Genomic DNA, 21,638 nt, shown 5'->3' on the forward strand with positions numbered 1-21,638 from the left:
TTTGGGTTTTAGGCATTACTCATGGGGCCTTGCCAAGCCCTGTGCTGCTGTAAACAACCATTCTGAGTGCATTGCCCTAAAAGGAAGTTACTTCTCTTTTATTTGGTCAACCTAATCCCTTCCACCAAAAGAACGATTCTGTTTCCAGGACCAGAGGCATGAAGCATTTAAGACAACCACTCAACATTTGGGCAGCTATCTGAAGGAATCTACCAGTTGCTTTAAAAGACTGAATTTTTAGGCATTCTAGGCCCTGACATCTCCCTTTTCATTTAATCTTACATGTAATGTTTTGGCAAACATTCATGGGCTACTCACTGAGCATGCAAGAATGAAAAAAGTCTTGATTGAAAAAGTCAAGATTGAAAAAAAGTTGCTCTCCAATACCAATGCCTAATTGCTGCTAACTGTTCTGCACACCACTGCTGCTCAATAAAATCTTGGCAGGCACTCAAACCCGGCTCAAATGCGTGCTCCTTTGTGAAGCTTTACCTTCTATAAAAAGGTGTGGGTTTTTTTTTTTTTTTTTTTTTTTTTTTTTTTACCACGGATTGAACCCAGGGGCATTTATCCGTTTTTGCCATAGATAACTTATTATCTGGCTTTCCATGTTGAAATCTTGTCTGAATAAACCCTGTGCTACAGCCTCCTATATATTTTTCTGGCTAACTTCCACTCAACCTGTAGGAAAATCTAGAGGACATTTCCGGGAAAGGAAAGTCTTTACCTCCTGAGCCTCATTCACCTCTATACAACCAGCGCTTGGCACAAAAACACTATTGTACTCTCAGAGGCATGAATGAATGTTAACAGTCTGAGCAATTCTCATTCCCTCCAACACCAGCACAATATTCCTCAGGATCCTTTTTCACCTCAGACCTTTCCTGCTCCTGAGACCTCCCCAGAGGAAATGCAAATGCAAACATTTGAAACATTTACTTATTCTAGAAGATCCCTGCTCACAACAGCTCCACGCATACTCCGCCCTCAACCCCGCTCTTCCAGCCTCCTCCCTTATGGAGTCTCCTGGTAAGTGAGAGGTGTGTCAGGCGAGGTAAAATTTAAAAAGTCAGGTAAAAGAGACTAGATCCCTTGAAGCTACCTCCCTCGATTCAAGGGCACACGTGCGAATGTGAAGCCAAACTGATCCTGCACGACTCTCTATTCCACACAGCGCAGGGAGGGGCCTCGGAGCCATAAGTGAGAGCGGACAGATGCTTGTCAGACCCGCACTCGGGGTAACTCTAATAGCGCCGCTCGGAGTCCTATCGCGGACTAGCGAATCCAGCCTCCAGCGCTAGGCGCCAGCCGGAGCGGGGCGGAGCCAGATGGTCAGGGGCCTGGCTGAGTGCTGCGGAGCGCGCGCCTATTGTATGTCATTTCTCGGCGCCTGGCAGCTGGCTGCTAATTGGCCCTTGGACTCGGGGGCGGGGCACTAGCTGAGGCGAGCGGCGGCGCGCGGGCGGTTGGTCCTGCTAAGGCTTCAATTTCACTGTGTTGGGATCAGCGCCCTCGGACGCTTGGGGCCTAAAGAAGATATGGCTGGGACACCCGGGCCAGGCAGCAGGAGGCGGAGCGGGCCCCTGGCACCTCGCCCTGGCCCACCGCCCGGCACCGGATACCCTCCGAGCAAGCGAGCTCGGGGCTTCCCGGTGGCCGCCTCCCCGGATCCCGAAGACCCCTTCGGTGCGCAGGGGGAATTCACCGCCGATGACCTGGAGGAGCTCGACATCCTCGCGTCACAGGCCCTGAGCCAATGCCCGGCCGCCGTTCTGGAAGTATCCAGTGAGTGCTCCTGAGGGTCTTTTCCCCGCGGGTGGCGCAGACCTCGCCTGACCTCTTGAGGGCTGTGGCTTCGGAATCCTGAAGCGAGTGCTGTCCCTGTGTCTAGCACTGATACTGCCTTTTCTACTTTTTAAACCCTGATTTAAGCAGCGGTTGTGTTCCAAAAACACTGTGATTGGGGCGGGGGCAAAATATCAAACAGCCGATATGAAGCGTGGACAGCTAGATTAACATTTATTTTCTAAAGTTTAGGCCATGTGGTTCTTGGTTCTAAGCAGAGATCCTTAGAACACAACTACCACCACTGTCAGAACCATCACAACCCAAGTGACAGAGTTTAAATTTTATGAAGCCACTGTTCCTTCTGGCGGTATGAGTAGAGGAGCGGCCTGGCAGAGGCAAGACATGAAAGATTTATTATTTTGTACAACCAATATTCTGCACTAGGTGCCCAATGGTTAGGAATTACAGCACTAGCAATGAACAAAGGTTAAAAATTCCTTCCTCCATGGATGTATTAGGGTTTTCTAGAGGAACAGAATCAACAGGAAGTATAATTATAAAAAGGGGATTTATCAGGTTGGCTTACTCAACCAGAAGTTGAATAGTACACAGTGGCCGCTTGCAGGCTTGGAGAGCTGGAGGAACAAGTAGCTGCACAGTCCAAGAGGCTGAAGGCCCAGAACAAGAGGGATCTACAGTGCTAGAGGGTACTAGTCAGAGATGAAAGGCTCTGGAAACTCTGGAGGATCACTGACAGTCACAGAGTGAAGAAGGGAGAGTCCTGATATCCTCAGAGGATCCCTGCAGCAATCTAGAACCTGGTCAAGAGGAATTGAGCTTGCATCTGTTGCTGCTTCCTTTTTCTTCCAACTTTTATTCTATCCAAGCCACCATTCTATTCAAGGGTGCTGCCCATACTTAAGGAGGGTCTCCACTTCCGTTGGCTACCTCACATGCCAATTATTCCTTGACACCCCCAGAAGCTTCTTAATCTAATCAAGTTGACAATTCAAATTAACCATTACAATGGAGATCATATTCTAGTTAGGGAATGAGTGAAATCCTGCCAGGTTGCCAGAAAGAATGGTCTTAAGGTCAGCTAACATCTGTACCTCACAGTTAAGACATCATTAAAAAAAAAAAAAAAGTTATTTCCTGGAAATTCAGCCCTCGGCATCTGTAGCACAGGCAAAACAGAAATTTTTAAGTACTCACTGATGACCAGCTGTTCATGTGACAGATGACTAGTACCACTCTCCATCCAGTGGCACAAGGCAACTTCTCCCCTGTCCTTAACGCTACATCTAATTCCTTTCTAAATCTTATTATCAACTTTATCTTCTTTATTCATCTCTGGAATTCATCCTATTCACATCATTTCTACCAACTCTGATCTATGCCACCATGATACTTAACCCTAGACAGCAGTCTACTAAATTAATTCATCATTTCCAGTCTTTACTCCCTTCACACCACAGCCAGAGTCATGTTTTCAGAACTCAGTTCTGGACATGTTTCAGACAGATGCATATGTGTATCCATATTGAAAACCCTTTAATCCACGCAGGAGTAAACCCTATGCAGCAGCTTAAAAAGAGAGAAAGAAAGAAAACCCTTTAATAACTTCTCACTACTCCTAATATAGAGACCAATTTTTAACACTCTGCAAAGCCCAACCAACATGGTCTGACCCTTTCTCTCTTTCCTCTCTTCTCTTTAGGTTCTAACCACAACAAACCTTTCTTTTTTTTTTTTTTTAAGAGAGAGAATTTTAATATTTATTTTTTAGTTTTCGGCGGACACAACATCTTTGTTTGTATGTGGTGCTGAGGATCGAACCCGGGCCGCATGCATGCCAGGCGAGCGCGCTACCGCTTGACCCCCATCCCCAGCCCACAACAAACCTTTCTTACTTTCTTGAATTTTCCCTGCTTCCTTACAATATAGGAACTGCACATGCTTTTTCTTGTATTTAATTGTCCTTTCCACCAATTCCCCATCTCCATTCATATGTTTAATTCTTGCTTGTCCTTCAGCTCTCAGCTCAGTAAGGTCTTCCTTAGAGAAGCATTCTAGACGTTCCATTTGAGTCAGATTCCACTATTATAGGCTTTCTTGTATTTGTCCTTTGCAGTTCTTATCATAGTTGTAATTTTACATTTATTCCTGTGTTTATTTGTTGAATGTCCTGTAATGGTAAGGATCATTTTCATCACCATTGTATCTTTAGAGACTCCCATCATACCTGCCATATTCTAGGTGCTCGGTAAATCACAATTCTGGCCTGTAAAATCTCCGTGGTACCTTTCAACATTTAAATGAGACCCTTGAAATTCAGTGAGCTTTGGAGAGAGGGTACAGGGTCTGTTGTTTTTTAAGGATTATTTATATGTTTACATTATTTTCTTAGGTTGGAAAATATTGATGTATATTGCTTGCTAGATATTTTCTACTTTGCTTTCAAGAGCAATTCCATTCTGCATTTTCTAGCAAAAGTGGGAAAATGTTGGGTCCAAAAATGTACACAGGAATTGTTTTTTATAGGTGTTCATAAGGTCCGCAGATTAGATGGAATGTCAAAAAATCCTTCAGGGAAAAACAGAGAAAGTGCTCCAGTTAAAGATAATTTTGAATTAGAAGTTCTTCAGACACAATACAAAGAACTTAAAGCAAAGGTAAGTGACAACTTGTGGGATTTCTTTTGTTGTTTCCTTGCTTGCTTACAGGACAGGGAATTGAACCAGGGATGCTCTGTCACTGAGCTCATCATACAGTAGCACATGCCTGTAACCCTAGCAACTTAGGTGCCTGAGACAGGAATATCACAGGTTCAAGGCCAGCCTGGAAAACCTAGGAAGATCCTGACTCAAAAAATAAAAAGGGCTGGGGATGTACCTTAGTGGTAGAATACCCCTGGGTTCAATCCCCGGTACCAAAAAAAAAAAAAAAAAAAAATAGTGGGATTTTGGTTTGTTTTGTTTTGTTTGGTACCAGGGTTTAATCCCAGGGCCACTTAACAACTGAGCCAAATCCCCAGCCCTTTTTTGAATTTTTACTTTGAGACAGGGTCTCGCTGCGTTGCTTAGGGCCTAACCAAGTTGCTGAGGCTGGCTTTGAACTCACAATCATCCTGCCTCAGCCTCCCAAACTGCTGGGATTACAGCATGTGCCACCACAACCGGCTAAAATGAAGTTTTAAAACAGCCAGATATGGCACACACCTATAAGTCCGGCTACTTGGAAGACAGAGGCAAGAGGATCAAAATTTCCAGGCCACCGTAGACAACTTGGTGTTGCCCTGTCTCAAAATAAAATTAAAGGCTAAAAATATAACTTTGTAGAGCACTTGCCTGGCATATGGAAGGCCCTGGTTTCAATCTCCAGTTCAACAGCAACAAAAAAAAAAAGGTTTTAAAACAAGCATCTAGATTTGTCCCCATGAAATGAAAGATGGTTGAGGAAAGAAAGCCAGAAAATTTAGACTAAAAGACACTAAATAGATTTCCAACAGCAAGGCAAGGGAATGAAAAAAAAAAAAAAAAAAACAAAACTATACACCAGATCCAAAAAGAGATATACACTATGAAAGCACTGAGATGAATTTATAATATATATTTTCTCACAAAACTGCTAACAAAATAGCAACATCATAAAGGTTGCTATTTTGTTAGTAGTTTTGTGAGAAAACAAGAAAGACATCTTTCATGTGACCATCTGTAGGTCCTAAGAGAACTGGAAACATAATGTGGCATTTTAGTTCTATGACATTTGTGACAAAGGTTGTTAAATGCCTGTTAAAGCCCAAAGATTCTGCATGTATTAGTGACAAGTATGTCTTTAAGCTATTCTTTTTTTTTTAATATATTTATTTTTTAGTTGCAGTTGGACACAATACCTTTATTTTATTTATATTTACGTGGTGCTAAGGATCGAACCCAGGTTCTCGAATGTGCTAGGCAAGCACTCTACTGCTGAGCCACAACCTCAGCCCCTAAGCTATTTTTGCTAAATATCTGCTATTAATCTGGTATTTACAGCTGAAGGCAATGGAAGAAGAAGTCCTCATTAAAAATGGGGAAATTAAAATTTTGCGGGACTCACTACATCAAACGGAATTCATTCTAGAAGAACAGAGAAGATCACATTTCATTCTTGAGCAAGAGAAAACCCAAGCACTCTGTGACAAAGAAAAGGAATTCTCCAAAAAGGTGACTTAGAGCATTTGTTTTGCATGTTAGGGACATAGCAGCTTTGCTGCTCTTGAGTTCCTTTAGAAGCAATGATCAGTGTTGCCTATAAATCTTCCAAAGAGGTTTCAACAGTTTCTTTTATGCTTGTTTTCATTTTTACTTTGTTTTTATTGGTCCATTATAATTATACATAATGGTGAGATTCATTGTTACATATTCACACATGCACATGACATAAATTCGGTCAGCTTCATTCCCTAGTATCTCCCCTTTCCCTCTTCTCTTCCTTCCCTCCTGAACTTCTCTACTCTTCTGATCTCCCTTTTATTATCATGAAATCTTCTATCTCACCTTTTTTTTTTTTCCTTTTTTCTCTCTAATTTTTACATATGAGAGAAGACACAGCAACCCTTGACTTGCTGAGTCTGGCTTATTTCACTTGTCATAATTCTCTCAAGTTCCATTCATTTTCCTGCAAATGACATAATTTTGCTCATTTTTATGGCTGAATGAAACTCCATTGTATATATGTACCACATTTCTTTTTCCATTTATCAGTTGACTAACACCTAAGCTGATTCCATAATTTGACTATTGTGAATTGTGCTGCTATAAACCTGAGCATGAATGTATTGCTATAATATGATGACTTTAATGTTTTTGGATAAATACCAAGGTATGTCTGGGTCACATGGTTCCATTTCTGGTCTTTTTTTTTTTTTTTAAGAGAGAATTTTTTTTTAATATTTTATTTTTTAGTCATCGGCGGACACAACATCTTTGTTTTATATGTGGTGCTGAGGATCGAACTCGGGCCGCATGCATGCCAGGCGAGCGCGCTACCGCTTGAGCCACATCCCCAGCCCAAAGATTTTTTAAAATTTATTTTTTACTTGTAGTTGGACACAGTACCTTTATTTTATTTGTTAATTTTTATGTGGTGCTGAGGATTGAACCCAGGGCCTTGCTCACGCTAAGCAAGCACTCTACCACTGAGCCACAACCTCAGCCCCTTCATTTCTGGTCTTTTGAGGAATCTCCATATGGGCTTTCCATAGTGATTCTATTCATTTACAGTCCCACCAACAGTTTGTAAATGCTTCTTTTCCCCACATCCTCACCAGCATTTATTATTTGTGTTCTTGGTGATTGCCGTTCTAACAGGAGTGAGATAAAATCTCAGCATAATTTTAATTTGCATTTTCTTGATTGCTAAAGATGTTGGACATTTTTTTAATTTTTTCTGGTACTGGGAATTGAACACGGGGCACTTAACCACTGAGCCACATCCCTAGCCCTTTTTATTTTTTATTTAGAGACAGGGTCTTGCTAAGCTGCTTAGGGCCTAAGTTGCTGAAGCTAGCTTTGAACTTGTGACCCTCCCATCTCAGTCTCCTGAATCACTGGGATTACAGGCATATACCACCACACCCAGCTAAACATTTTTTCATATAATTGTTGGCTTCTTGTATTTCTTCTTTCAAGAAATAATCTGTTTAGTTATTTTGTTTTTCTTAAATACTTTCTGCTTTTAGCAAATTGCCATTCACTTTTCTTCTAGAGTCTGCTTATGGGTTGAAAAAGAACTTGAGTTTGCTGTGGTAGCCGGGAATAAATCACTAGCTTAGAATTTCTAGAAACATGCTTAATTAAGGGTTCTTTGTAATCAGAACCTTAGTTGATCTAGTTTAGTCCAAAAGGAAATGTACTGGACTCCATAACTAAGTCTTGGAAGACAGGGGTGTACTAGGGCCTCAAATGACTTAAACCTTACCAGGACAGTCAGGGAAATGCAAATAAAAAGTACGCTGAGATTTCATCTCACTCCTGTTTTTATTCTCTATGCTGTAGACAGGTTCCATCCTTATGATAGAGGGTTTGTTCTCCAGTAGCTCCTGAGCTCCTACTCCTATTTCATAACTGTATAGCAGAGTTCAGACTTGAGCTTCCTCATCTCAAGTTTTAAAATTCTGAGAAAGGCTCCGATTTGTCTAACTTGAGTTGGGTGTCTATCCCTGGACCAGTTGCCATACCAAAGAGATTACAGCTCCCATTCAAATCACATGGTCTAAGATAGGGAAATGATTATATCTCAGGGAAAGGGAGATGCTGTTCTGGAAAGAAAAACCAAACAGTAGGTAAACAGTATATACCACCACTTTCTTTCATCACTTCCCAGTGCTTTAGCCTAAAGGACATAGGGTCTTATTCTGCCATTACTTCATTCAGCAAACTTTAAATACACACATGTGCCTAGCACAGTAGTTGAGTTTTAATGTAAATGAGCAGAGCAAGGGATTTGCAGTCAGCCAAACTAGAATTTGAATCCAGGCATCATCACATTCAAGTGATGACCTCAAGGTAATGACCTAAGCTTCATGACTCATTTATCTGTTTCAGAAAATAACCAGAAAGGGTAATTTTTTTAATATTTATTTTTATTTTTTAGTTGTAGTTGTCAATACCTTTATTTATTTATTTATTTATGTGGTGCTGAGGATTGAACCCAGGGCCTGCCACGTGCCAGGTGAGCGATCTACTACTGAGCCACAACCCAGCCCCAGAAAGGGTATTAAGAGATTCAAACATTCCTGCACTTATTGTTACTGATGCTGTGTCTGGTACAATGTGTATGTGGAGAATACTGTTTGGCTACAGGCCTGGAGGCAGATCATCTGGTGTCTCCCCCACCACCACCCCACCCCCTGCCTCTCTTTTTCTTTCCTCTGTATATGTATGTATGTGTGTATAGGTCCTCTTTTGTGAAGAATTCAGTGGTGGTTTGGATCAGGCTGAATGGTTTGAGGTATCACAGCGTAAATACACACACACACATACACACACACACACATATGCATACAGGATTTAGGTAAAACTTCCAGATACTCTGCTAAGACTTTCATGAAGACCTGGAATTGTGACCACTATGTTGATGAAAATATAACAGTCAGATATGGTGTCACACACCTATAATCCCAGCTATTTGTGAGGCTGAAGCAGCAGGGTAGTGAGATTAAGGCCAGTTTGGGCAACATAGCAAGACTCTATCAAATAAAGAAATATGTTACCAGTAAGATATGGCATCCTCTCAAGTTCTGTGCTGGGTATTTTATATTCATTGTTCTTGATCCTCCCAAGTATGAAGAAGACAGTATTTATGTTACAGATTCAGCCAGGTTAAGTAAATGGTGGGACCAGATTTAAACCCTCACAAACTTTCTTCACAATAGTTAAAAAGTATCGTGCTATCTTTTAGGAAGAAGGCTAATGTTTGATATTTTAGGACATTTGTATCATAGCAAACTTTCATATGTATTTTTCATTGTATTTCTTTTTCTAGCTTAGGATTTTGAAACCCAGAGATATTTTTGTGAATGTGGTGGTGCCTTTGCAAGTATATTTCCTTTGTCTTTCAGCTCCAATCATTGCAGTCTGAACTCCAGTTTAAAGATGCAGAAATGAATGAATTAAGGACAAGGCTTCAGAGCAGTGAACGAGCAAATAAACTTGCTGTTTCTTCTGTTTCCCATGCCAGGTAAGGATAGTGCTGGAGAAATTATTAAGTTTTGCATTATTTAGTAAAAAGTCTACAGAACTCTCTCAGACTGGTCCTAAATAAAGGCCATTGAGATCCTGCCACCTGGTCAGAGGTCCTCTTTTGTAAAGAATTCAAAGATGGTTTGGATCAGGCTGAATGGTTTCAGGTATCACAGCATAAAGGCCCACCATCTGGAAATACTTTCTCTGAATCATACATTATAAACACAATACCTGAGACTAGAAAAATAATTAGCAAATTTGTGGGATGGGCCAGTCTTCATTTCAATATAATTTATTTATTTAACATAACAGGTTTTGCCCAAGCATGAGTATATTTCAGTCCTAGTTCTTCAGAATATTTCCGCTGATTTGCTTCCTTGGAACCTTTGTCTATCGGCCCCTCCTTTGCTGAGCAGATGTGCTCAGCTTAATTGTATCCTGCCCTTTCTTTGCCTGGCAAAGCAGTCTGGCACTGTCAGTATCAGTCTTGAAATTTAACAGTGTCAGTCACAGTAACTTTTTCTGGTATTAAATATTCTGCCTTTGCTCATAACAGGCATGGAATATAATTGAACTTCTTGCCTTATATAACTTCAGGTGAGACAAGAGAGCTAACAACAGGAAAACCCAGCTAACAACAGGAAAACCTCAGATCAGAGGGCTAAGACTGCTTCTCTGATATGAAGATGTTGGCTCTGAACACCTTGCTCAGTTTTCAACACATTTTCTAATAGTCCCTATTAAAAATTAGCTTCTTTGCTGGGTATGGTGGCACAGGCCTGTAATCCCAGCAGCTTGTCAGGCTGAGGCAGGAGGATGTCAGGTTTAAAGCCAGCCTCAGCAACTTAGCAAAACTGTAAGCAACCTGATGAGACTGTGTCTCAGAATAAAAAAGGGCTAAGGATGTGGCTCAGTGATTGAGCACCCTTGGATCCAATCCGTGGTGTCCAAAAAAAAAAAAAAAAATGGTGGGGGGGGTGGGGGCTGGGATTGTGGCTCAGAGGTAGAGTGCTCGCCTAGCACATGTGAGGCCCTGGGTTCAATCCTCAGCACCACATAAAAATAAAATAAAGATATTGTGTCCAACTACAACTAAAAAATAAATTAAAAAAAAAAAAAAAGGTTGTTTCATGTTGAAAAGTTTCAGTGGAATTGGAAATGGTAAAGGAATCATGGCCAATATTTTTGGGTGATTAGGAGAATATGAAAATAAATGAAATACTTTTTCAGTAATTTAGATAAAAATAACCAAATGAACATTTTATACTGTGTTCCTGGACAAAGAATGACATATAAATAACAGATGCAGTCTGGTCAAACACCTAGACATGAAAAGTTTAAATTTTGTTGAAAGTTTTCTAACCAGGTATTTTAAGTGATTTTAGTAGATCATTTCTTTGCTTTCACAGTTAACTTTTTCCAGTCCTAGGAAAAGCCCTTCTGTGGTTATAAAGCCAGAAGCATATTCTCCACAGTTTGGAAAAACATCTTTCCCTACAAAGGAGTCTTTTAATGCTAACATGTCCCTTCCCCACCTTTGCCAGACAGAGCCAGGATACAAGTCTCTTGTGGGCAGAGAGGGTAAGTCAGTCTATTAGTCATCTATTATGGTTTAATTGACTACCCAACCTTAAACAACAATTATTTATTTTCTCCTGATTTCTGTGGGTTAACAATTCAGGTGGGACATAATGAGGATGGCTTAGCTCTATAGGGACTAGAATCACTGAAACCTTCTCAAGGTGGCTCTTTCACATGGCTGACAACATAATCCCTTTCCATAGGGCTACTGGGTGGCCTCATAACTTGATAGATGGCTTCCTCTAGAGCCAGCAAACTCAGAGAGATCCAGCAAAAAGCTTTTCTTTTTATGGCCTAGTCTCAGAAGTCACATACTATCACTTTTGCCACATTCTCTGTCAAAAGCAAGTTAATGAGGATCTGGCACATTCAGTGGGAAGGAAAAGAGGCTGCACTGTTTGAAGGGAGGTGTGTCAAAGAATTTGTAGGCACATTGATTGTTTGTCTGTCTGTCATCATCACTCCCTTACTGGTGATTGAACCCAGGGGCACTCTACCAGCCCTTTTTTATTTTCCATTTGGAGACAGGGTCTCCTATGTCACCCAGGCTGGTCTCAAACTTGAATCCTTCTGTCTCAGCCTCCCAAGCAGCTAGGATTACTGGCATGTGCCACTGCACCTGGCTCTTGTTTATTTTTGTCTGTTTCTTCATCTGCTGTGCACTCTACCATTAAACTGAGCTACATACATCCTCAGCCTCTGTGACCATCTTTTGAAACCATCACAGTCATTTTACATGGACCATACCAGAAACATAGCTAGATTGCAGGGACCTGTGTTCCTTTTATAGTCCAGCCATGAGTTTTATAGCCACTCTAGACAGGGAATGCTGCCACTGTCTAGAGAAAGATCATCTACATTAATAGTTTTCACTCTGAGATTCTGCCATGCTAGATGATTGTATAATTCAAATACATCAACTCTTACCATCAGCCTTTTCAAATCACTGACCATCACATCACTCCTGAAAAACTGCAGACCACTCATATTTTTGGTGTCTAGCAACTAATAGGATACTGCAGGATAGTATTACAAGCAGACAGTAGAGCCTAATAGTCTGGATATAGATCCCATCCACATTACTTATTGGCTTAGCTGATGTGGGCAAGTGCCTTAACCTCTGTGTCTCAACTTTCCTATATCTAAATAGTGAATGATAACACCTCCTGGTAGGATTGCTTTGAGAAGCAAAGGAGCTAATATGTTTAAAACTCTTAGAGCAGTGTCTGACCCTTACTTAGCCCTGTATAACTGTTAGTGGTTACTGTTTTCACCTTATTATTTCATTTTGAAGTAAGGCAAACAGCTTGATTTTCTTTTGTGAATTCCTGTTTTGCATGAGAAAGGCAAAAGATGTGAGAGATCTTGAGCTGCTTTGAGTCTTTCTTTATCCAAGGTTAAAGAAGTAGAACAACCTGATTGTGTTTGAAATTCATTGCATGTCAGAGTTGCAGATAATGCCTGTGCTTTTGTGCTCAACTTTTGATTCTCATTTTTTCTAGTTTCAGATAATAAGACCCACAGCCTGAGAGGTAATCCCAAAATGCAAGAAGAGGTACAGAAAAGTTTTGCTGATAGCTGGATGCAAAAGTCAAAGACTCAAGGTACCAAAAATTCCTGCTTTTCCTGCAGGGACTTACATGACTCTTATCGTCTTCTGTCACACACAGTATAATTGCCTGTAAACTGTCTGGCTCTCTGAGAATCCATGTCCCAGGCAGACCTGCAGAGTTCAGGCAAGTAGGAGACTATGACTTTATAAAATGGAAAGGGCAACTAGGCACAGTGGTGCACATCTTTTATCTCTACAACTCCAAAAAGGACTGAGGATGTAGCTCAATGGTAGAGCACCACTGGGGTTCAATCCCTAGAACCACAAAATGAATTAATTAATTGAAAAAAAAGAAAGGAAAGGGCAAGCTTGGTGCAGTGGTGCATACCTGTTGTCCTAGCTACTTGTAAACAGAGGCAGGATGATTGCTTGAGCCCAGGAGTTTAACCTGAGCAGCATAGCAAGACTTCATCTCTAAAAAGAAAAGGGCAAAGAAGCCAAATACAGTGGTACACACCTGTAATCCCAACAGCTCAGGTGGCTGAGACAGGAGGATTGCAAGTTCAAAGCTAGCATCAGCAAAAATCGAGGCTCTAAGCATCTCATTGAGACCCTGTCTCAATAAAATACAAAATAGGGCTGGGAATGTGGCAGTGGTCGAGGACCCCTGAATTCAATCCCTGGTACACATACAAAAATAAAGGGGTTGGGGGGGCAAAGAGCAGGTACATCCCAGAGCCTTCTGCATCTTACAGAGCTTTGTGTCAGCTTAGAAGACACTTGGCATCCAAAGAGTTCTCATCTTTTCCTTCTGAAGCCATAGAAAAGGTCTCACATGTCAGAACCTTCTAGGTTACCTTGTTTTCTCCTACAGGTTCCATTTTGATAAATCTGCTCCTGAAGCAGCCTTTGATCCCAGGGTCATCCCTAAGTCTTTGTCACCTCCTAAGCAGTTGTTCTGAAACTCCTACTAGCACCCTCTTGCAGCCACCAGGGTTTGGCAGGTAAGCATGATACTCCTGAAAAACTTGTCTCTAGGAAGTCAGTCCCTTTCTGGCCCTGGCCAGCATTGGGAGATCTATGGGATGTGCAGAGAGACTGGAGAATTTGGCAGGCAGGCTATTTGAGGCCCTTGACCTTATCTATTTTGTTTTGTTTGTTGCCAGTACCTTGACTCGAAGTGGATCGTTTTGCCCCTTGGCCCTGAAAGAAGCACAGAATCTGGCATTCACAGGACTGAATCTGATTGCCAGGAATCAAGGCTTATGTGATAGAGACACAGAAGGAGATAAAATGGCCTTCCCACTCTGCCAGCTTCCTGGAGCCGTGCACCTTCTCCCCCTTATCCAGTTCTTCATTGGCTTGTATTGCCAGGCTCTGCAGGATTTGGCAGCTGCTAAGAGGAGTGGAGCACCTGGGGACTCTCCAACACATACCTCCTGCTTGAGCTCTGGGGTAGAGGCCAACCCTGATGACTCAGTTAGCAACTTGGAAGGTTTCTCTGCAGCTTCACTTAGCATTCTTCAGCACCTGGTGTGCCACAGCAGAGCAGTTGTCTGCCTCTTACTATCAGGAGTTGAGGCAGACTCTGCTGCTTGGGAAGGAAATGAGAGCCTGGTTCACAGACAGAGTTGTGGAGATACAATCTCAGTCCCCAAGGAGGTTGCGGACGACCAAGGACTGCATCCACTGTTGAAGATGCTACTTCACTTACTGGCTTTCTCTTCTGCAGCAACAGGTCACTTTCACATCAGTGTCCCGAGCCAGTGCCTCAAAGTTTTGGTGAAATTAGCTGAAAACGCTTCCTCTGATTTGTTGCCCAGGTATAAAGCAGCAAGAGAGGCATGATTTTATGTGTCTTCTCTGACCTTTTGGCCCTTGTACATTGCTTACATCTTCACTTATCCCACTATTCAGCTCTGCTTGGTGCAGATAGTTCTGAGGTGTTAAGAAGTGGGATCATGTGTCAGATAACCAAATAAGTGGGGTTTGTGTGGTTTAATTCTAGACTGCAGGTAAGCAAAAGACACATGTGATAAGGAAGCTGTTAGCCACTGTGGAAGAGTATCCTGTCCCAGGACAAAGGCTAAACCAAGAGGCCCTGAACCTGAGATAATGGAACAGGTGAAGCCTATGTAGCACAACATGTTTAAGTTTGTTGAATTTCCCTAAGGAAGCAGGGGGTATGGGGAAGGTCTGTAGCCACAAGCTGACCTTGCTGAATATCTGCCTCTCATCATTGTTTCTACCTCTAACTTGAGTTACTTGTTGCTTGCCTCTCATAGGCTGTGTTAGAAGTGGAAGTATAATGAACCTAGCTTACAGTGTTATCATAAATTCCTAACTTAGAGCCACACGCCCTATAAACCCAGCAGCTAGAGAGGCTGAGGTAGGACGATCATGAGTTCAAAACCAGCCTTAGCAACTTAGTGAGGCCCTAAGTAACTCAGAGAGACTCTTGTCTATAAATAAAATATTTAAAAAAGGGCTGGGGATGTGGCTCAGTGGTTAAGTGCCACTGGATTCAATCCCTGGTATAAAAAAAAAAAAAAAAAAATCCTAACTTGAGAGTCCAGAGCTGTGAGATGGGAGCAAATAGAAACACCATCCAGCCCACCATTGTCCAGTCTCCCTCACAGTACTCTTCCAAGATGCCAGCGCTTGTGTTGGAATGATTCCACTGACTGGACATAAACTTTAAGTTTTCTCATCTCTGAGCTCAGCATGCCTGTTCCCTAAAAACACTTCTGGATCCTAGTTTCCATGTGAATATTTTCTGGTTGGTCTGATCCATTCCAAAGGTGCTGCTCAAGAGTTGGATACAACTACAGCACAATATGGGCAACACAGTAGGGGACAGAATCATTACACAAGAGCCAATTCACAGTGACTACTTGCTTTTTCATGTATATTAAGTGAATGAATTCTAGAAACCAAGTTCATACCATTTCTCTTAGTAGATGCACCCCATTCCATTCCTGTTGAACTTGTCCCCAGGGGAATTCAAAAATAGCAATTTAATGGATAGTCAGTATAGGCCAGACACAGGTGCCCTCCATTCGCTGGTTCATGTGACATACATGGCCCTGCATCCTCTGCTTCACACAGAACCTGGCTCACTCTAAGCAGTCAGTCAGTAATTATTGAATAAACCCTATGGTGAGAGAGGAAAACTTGTCTGAAAAATCCCACAGGGAGTGTTCTGGGGTTGGTTCTAAACCAACTCTGTCCTGAGCCATTGCCTAACTCTCTGACACATCTCCCAATCAGTGCTTCTCTTCAGAATTCTCCATGCTTAACTAGGCCTGGTGGGGCATGCCTCTAATCCCGGTGACTTAGGAGACTGAGGCAGGAAGATCACTGAGTTCAAGGCCAGCCTCAGCAATTTAGTGAATCCCTGTCTCAAAAAATAAAAGGGACTAGGTATATAGCTCAGTGGTAAAACACCCTTGGTTCAGTACCCAGCATTAAAAAAAAAAAATCCTCATACTTCCATGCTCAAGTTGAACCCCACTAATACACCGCTCTCTTTTTGCCTCAGAGAAAACTAGGGCAGGGGATGCTATCAGGGTTTGAACATAGTATGTGATACAGTACAAATAGCCAGGAAACTTGCCGTCTTTCCTGCTACCAATCTTTACCTATCCAGTCTTCAAAGCAGTTTGTCCCTTGTCTTTTCACTATATTGTAGTTTGGGGTTCAGAGTTAGAAGGGGTTTTTATTTTGGTGTTAATTTTTTTTTTTTTAGTTGTAGGTGGACATAATATCTTTATTTCATTTTTATGTGGTGCTGAGGTTTGAACCCAATGCCTTATGTGTGCTAGGCAAGCACTCTACCACTGAGCCACAATCTCAGCCCCAATCCCCAGATCTTTTGATTTTATATTTTGAGACAGGGCCTCACTAAGTTGCTGAGATTGACCTCAACTTGGGGTCCCCCACCTCAGCCCCCTGAGATATTGGGATTACAGGAATGCACCATTACTCCCAGCTCAGCCTTTTTTTATTTTTGAAAGATCTCACCAAGTTGAATTTGCAATCCTGCTGCCCAACCTCCCGAGTCACTGGGATTACATTTGTGAACCACTGCACCTAGCTCATTCCCAGTTTTAACTGGAACAGCATGACTTCTCTTGTATACAAAGGCTATACATGAAATTTCATTTTTAAAAAGTTCCCAGTTCTAGCAAGAAATAACTTGGAAACCACTGTGTTTTATACAAAGGTGAATTGTTCTTGCAGATACTTTCAGGAGCCTTAGTGACTAATTAAGGGCCACTTGCAGCTGAACAATGAGAGCAGGTAACCAGGTTAAGTTCCAGTTTCCCACAAAGTTCCAGGGTCTCTGGCAACTAAAGAAAATGCAACTTCTTCCATGCTTACAGGACATGCCATAAAATGAGTTCACCCAAATAGTGACATACTGAGGGATATTCTTGATCTTCATGCTAAGATATTATATAGTCTAACCCACAGAGTGTTTTAGATGATGGCTCCCCAGTCACCAGGCCAGTTCCCTGTCATGCTCTTGCAGGCTGGGTGATTGAGCAAATAGCAGCAGTTGCCTTGAGACTTGGTTCTTTGGTCCCTTGGTCATAGCTATCCCTTTCCCCCTAAGACCTGGGAGAAAGTATACCCAGAGCCTCTTACCCATGCACACCCCACAGTGACAGCAGAGGTGACCAGTGTTTACTGAAGAGAAAATGGTCTTCCTTGCTCTGTGAGTGGCTTTATAACATCCAGCCATAGCCAGGTCCATTTTTTGTCACTTCTAGAGTCCTGGTGAGTCCTGTGGTGGTAAGCAAGAACTTACCAAGTTATGCCCTGCATCCCTATTTGGGAGCACAGGCAGGGAAGAGACCAGGAGCTTGTAGAGGCCAGGCATCCCAGGTCCAGGGAATCCTCTCCCATTTACTGGGTGTTGCTGTGCAAGGTGAGGGCCGTCATCTCCGAGCCATAGCAGTCTGCAGTGAAGGTAGTGTCCATTCGTTCACATGAGACAGCTTCATACTAAGTAGTCAGTGTGAGAGGGAGCAGCATTTGAACCAAGGTCTGGCTGAACCAGCTCTCCTTTTTAAGGAGTGTCACATTTCTTTGGGCCCATCTTTCAGGTTCCAGTGTGTGTTGCCAGTGCTGCCACGGTGCCTCAGCCCAGAGATACCCCTGCCTTGTGTGCTGCTGGCTGTCCAGCTGCTGTCCCTCCTAGTGGACCATGATAGCCTTGCACCTCAACTCTGTTCCCACTCTGGTAAAGGTGGGCCTGCACTCTTACAGTGGGAGAGAGGGGTTGGGGCAGGGACAGGGGCCTCCTGAGGGCTTCTGCAGAAAGGGGACCCTGAGTGAGATAGGGGTATCCTTTTCAGAAAGCTGCCTCCTCCTGCTGCTGTACATGTACATCACATCAAGGCCTGATAAGGCGGCTTCAGAGATACAGTGGCTTCAGCTGGAACAAGAGGTAAAACAGGGAACCTTATGGAGATTGCTCATCACCCCATCTTAAAAGACCACAAATTCTCCCCTCCTCTCTGGAGAGAAAGGGGACTAATTCTTTTTGGTAACAAGAGTTTTTATCAAGCAGCTTGCAGCTTATCAAGCAACTCATTTAGGGACTCCCCACACAGATGCAATACAGGTTGTAATGGGACTCAGCTGAGTTACCTGATAATTGATGCTATCCTGGCTTTGGGGCCTGGTAGTTGGAAATGAGTCTGGAGGCAGGCGGGTTTTTGGTGAAATTCAGGTGCTAGTCCTGAGTCTAGCCTGGAAACCCCATACCACTGCTTCTAAGACCCCATTTGTACAGACAAGCAGTTGCCAAAGCAGCTAGAGCTCTTGTAGGAAATGCCTGAAAGAGCCCTTGCACAGTGACAAGGGTCTTATTCTGACAGGATAAAATAGAATCTTTTTTTTATTCCAGGCAGTGTGGCTCCTGGCCAAACTGGGTGTGTATAGCCCTCCCCCCACAGTCACTGGCTCTGACTGTCAATGCAATGTAGAGGTGAGTATCCAGTGCCAACAACATGGCAGCTCTGTTTGTGGATAAAGGAACCTTGCACAAGACCCACTTAGAGCCCTGCTCCCCTGGGGCAGCTAGGCTGAACAGGGTGTTAGGGCACAGAAAGGTTGGAAACCTCAGTCTGCACACTTTCTCACTCCAGGTGGTTAGAGTTCTCACAGTGATGCTGCACAGACAGTGGCTGACCGTGCAAAGGGCAGGGGGGCTCCCAAAGACTGACCAGCAGAAGCGGACAGTGCGGTGTCTGCGAGACACAGTGTTGCTCCTGCACAGTCTGTCCCAGAAGGACAAGCTCTTTACTGTGCACTGTGTGGAAGTCCTGCATCAGTATGACCAGGTGATGCCAGGGGTCAGCATGCTGATTCGAGGGCTTCCTGACGTGACCGACTGTGAAGGTGAGCCAATAAGCCCACGTGTGGGTTCTCCCTGATCCTTGTAAGCAAGTCAGATTCCTATTCAAAGGACCTTCTGCCCTGCATGCTGTGGTTCTTCTGAAAATATTGGGCTGCCCTTTGCCCATATTTGTTGAGTTGGCCTGGCAGAGCCACGGTTTTTCCAGAATATCCTGATCTGAATTGCCTTTGTTATCACTTTGCTCATAATAGCTGAGGGAGCAAGGCCTGGGCATGGAAGGGACTGGTTAGTTCCTGCAGGTGCTGGGGGAGGACAGGTGGGACTTCCCCCAGGTCCTAGCACCTTCAGGCCTTCATCATTGAACCCTCCCTCTTCCTTTTGGCTCAGAGGCAGCCCTGGATGACCTCTGTGCCACGGAGACAGACATGGAGGACCCTGAAATGGACTGTGGCTGAGGCCCTGAGCATCCTGCCACAAGGGGGCACCAGCACTGCTGCTTTCCTCACACACCACATCCTCTGATTAAAAGCAATGACTGGCAGTTCCTGCCGAGAATGCGAGAATGCATTGTTTCTCTGATCTGTTTGGCCTAGTGGGAGGGAAGGAACTGGAAGGGGACCCAGGAAGACTAGACGCCTCCCCCACCATCTCCCTGGCTGGAACTGAGACGGTCCCCATGGTAACTAATCTGCCTTGAGGAAAGCCCTGGCCTGTTGGTGGAATTGTCCTGAGTCATTGCTTTGGCTGGGGCCATGGGGAGAAACCATTGTGTGGCAGATAGGAGGCTGCCCTAGGCCAGAACTAAACCTGGGAAAGTAGGCCAAGGACTAGGCACAAAAGGGCCATGGCAGGGGCTCACAGCATTGCTTGAGACCTGGAACTAGCCTGGCACCTGGAGACAGCTGAGGCAGCTGTCTTCTCTGTGGGCTCTCAGCAGCATGAGGGCCCCCGTGCACAGTGTCAGCCAGCAGACCCACAGCTGTAGATCTGAGCAGATCTTCTGGGATGCCTGGGGAGGGAGGGGTTTTAGCAAAAGAGGCACAGACTAGGCAAGCTGATGAGCAGGGCGGGCCTTGCTCACGAGGCAGGCTCGCAGGCGGGCCCAGACCCAGCTTCACTTCCCGCCACTGCTGCCAACAGCAGGGCCAGCAAGAGTGTGCGTGCCTGACTCTTCCTAGTCACTGCTGCCTCCCTATTCCGGTAAGTGTGGACCCCCAAGGGGATGGGGCAGGGCAAGAATGTCATGGGTTTCCCCCACATAGTACTAGGTGGGCACTAAGGGCGGGACCAAACCCATGTGAGGAAGAGGGAACCTTCCCCAAAAGTACAGTCATCCTCTAAGGAAGCTACCCCACCCTCACCAACTTCCTGCCCTGAAAATGGGCTCTAGAGCTCTCAGACAGTGCCTGACTATGCAGGCAAAACCTACAGTGTACTTATGCCCACTCTCCTCCCACCCTTGCCCCCAGAGCCTGCTCACTTCAGATCTTTCCCTTGCATTCACATGCTCCACCTCCAACCTCATGCTCCTTCCCAGGCACAGCAGCAGGTATCTACCCCAGCATGGGCTCACAGGCCCCACCTCCTGGTCCCATGCAGACCCTCATCTTCCTGGACCTGGAGGCCACTGGCCTGCCGTTCTCCCAACCCAAGGTCACGGAGTTGTGCCTGCTGGCTGTCCACAGATGTGCCCTGGAGAATACTCTCACCTCTCAAGGGTCACCACCCACAGTGCCCCTGCCACCACGCGTGGCAGACAAACTTTCACTGTGCGTGGCTCCTGGGAAAGCCTGCAGTCCTGCAGCCAGCGAGATCACAGGTCTGAGCACAGCTGTGCTCGCAGCACATGGGCGTCAACGCTTTGATAACAACCTGGCCAACCTGCTCCAAGCCTTCCTGCAGCGCCAGCCACAGCCTTGGTGCCTGGTGGCACACAACGGTGACCGCTATGACTTCCCCCTGCTCCAGGCAGAGTTGGCTATGCTGGGTCTTGCCAGTATTTTGGATGGTGCTTTCTGTGTGGACAGCATTGCTGCCCTGAAGGCCTTGGAACAAGCTAGCAGCCCCTCAAAGCATGGCCCAAGGAAGAGCTACAGCCTAGGCAGTATCTATACCCGCCTGTATGGGCAGGCCCCAGTGGACTCACACACGGCTGAGGGTGATGTTTTAGCTCTGCTTAGCATATGTCAGTGGAAGCCAAAGGCCCTGCTGCAGTGGGTGGATACTCACGCCAAGCCTTTTCACACCATCAGGCCCATGTATGGGGTCACGGCCTCTTCTGGGACCAACCCAAAACGGTCTGCGGTCACAGCCACTACACCCTTAGCCACTACCAAGAATGCTAGTCCCAGCATTGGTGAAAGCAGAAGACCCAAGGCTGTTACTTCAACAACAGTCCCTGAAATCCCACCCCGGGAGGGGCTGCTGGCCCCTCTGGGCCTGCTGGCCTTCCTCACCTTGGCGATAGCCACATTGTATGGACTATCCCTGGCCACACCTGGGCAGTAGCTTGAGAAGGAAAATTTAATAAAGACTCCCCACAACACTGAGTAGTCATTTGCCTCCTAGCTTCCTTGGCAGCTGGAGCCTCTACCTGTACTAGGGACCTGGGGAGTAG

At 44.5% G+C, this 21,638-nt stretch overlaps 2 protein-coding genes across 4 annotated transcripts; both read left to right on the forward strand.

Moving 5' to 3' along the window:
* The first annotated feature begins 1,524 nt into the window (after positions 1-1,524).
* Positions 1,525-19,581, forward strand: ATRIP (ATR interacting protein). Of its 2 annotated transcripts, none has more exons than XM_081300579.1 (13): positions 1,525-1,785; positions 4,333-4,463; positions 5,826-5,996; positions 9,395-9,513; positions 10,942-11,099; positions 12,602-12,703; positions 13,526-13,655; positions 13,818-14,474; positions 17,763-17,905; positions 18,015-18,106; positions 18,569-18,649; positions 18,810-19,062; positions 19,409-19,581. In XM_081300579.1, exons 1-13 carry the CDS (start codon positions 1,539-1,541, stop codon positions 19,474-19,476), a joined length of 2,352 nt encoding a protein of 783 aa, XP_081156705.1. In that variant the 5' UTR covers positions 1,525-1,538; the 3' UTR covers positions 19,477-19,581. The 2 variants fall into 2 exon arrangements, with proteins under 2 accessions (XP_081156705.1, XP_081156706.1); XM_081300580.1 differs by having other exon boundaries at positions 17,763-17,899.
* On the forward strand, positions 19,581-21,575 carry TREX1 (three prime repair exonuclease 1). Of its 2 annotated transcripts, none has more exons than XM_081300581.1 (2): positions 19,581-20,221; positions 20,621-21,575. In XM_081300581.1, the coding sequence occupies exons 1-2, from the start codon at positions 20,027-20,029 to the stop codon at positions 21,527-21,529; spliced, it is 1,104 nt and encodes a 367-aa protein (XP_081156707.1). In that variant the 5' UTR covers positions 19,581-20,026; the 3' UTR covers positions 21,530-21,575. The 2 variants fall into 2 exon arrangements, with proteins under 2 accessions (XP_081156707.1, XP_081156708.1); XM_081300582.1 differs by having other exon boundaries at positions 20,084-20,221; positions 20,559-21,575.
* Positions 21,576-21,638: the final 63 nt, after the last annotated feature.

This window comes from Spermophilus citellus (genome assembly GCF_964194105.1).
Source record: "Spermophilus citellus genome assembly, chromosome: 7".
NCBI classification, from domain to species: Eukaryota; Metazoa; Chordata; class Mammalia; order Rodentia; family Sciuridae; genus Spermophilus; species Spermophilus citellus.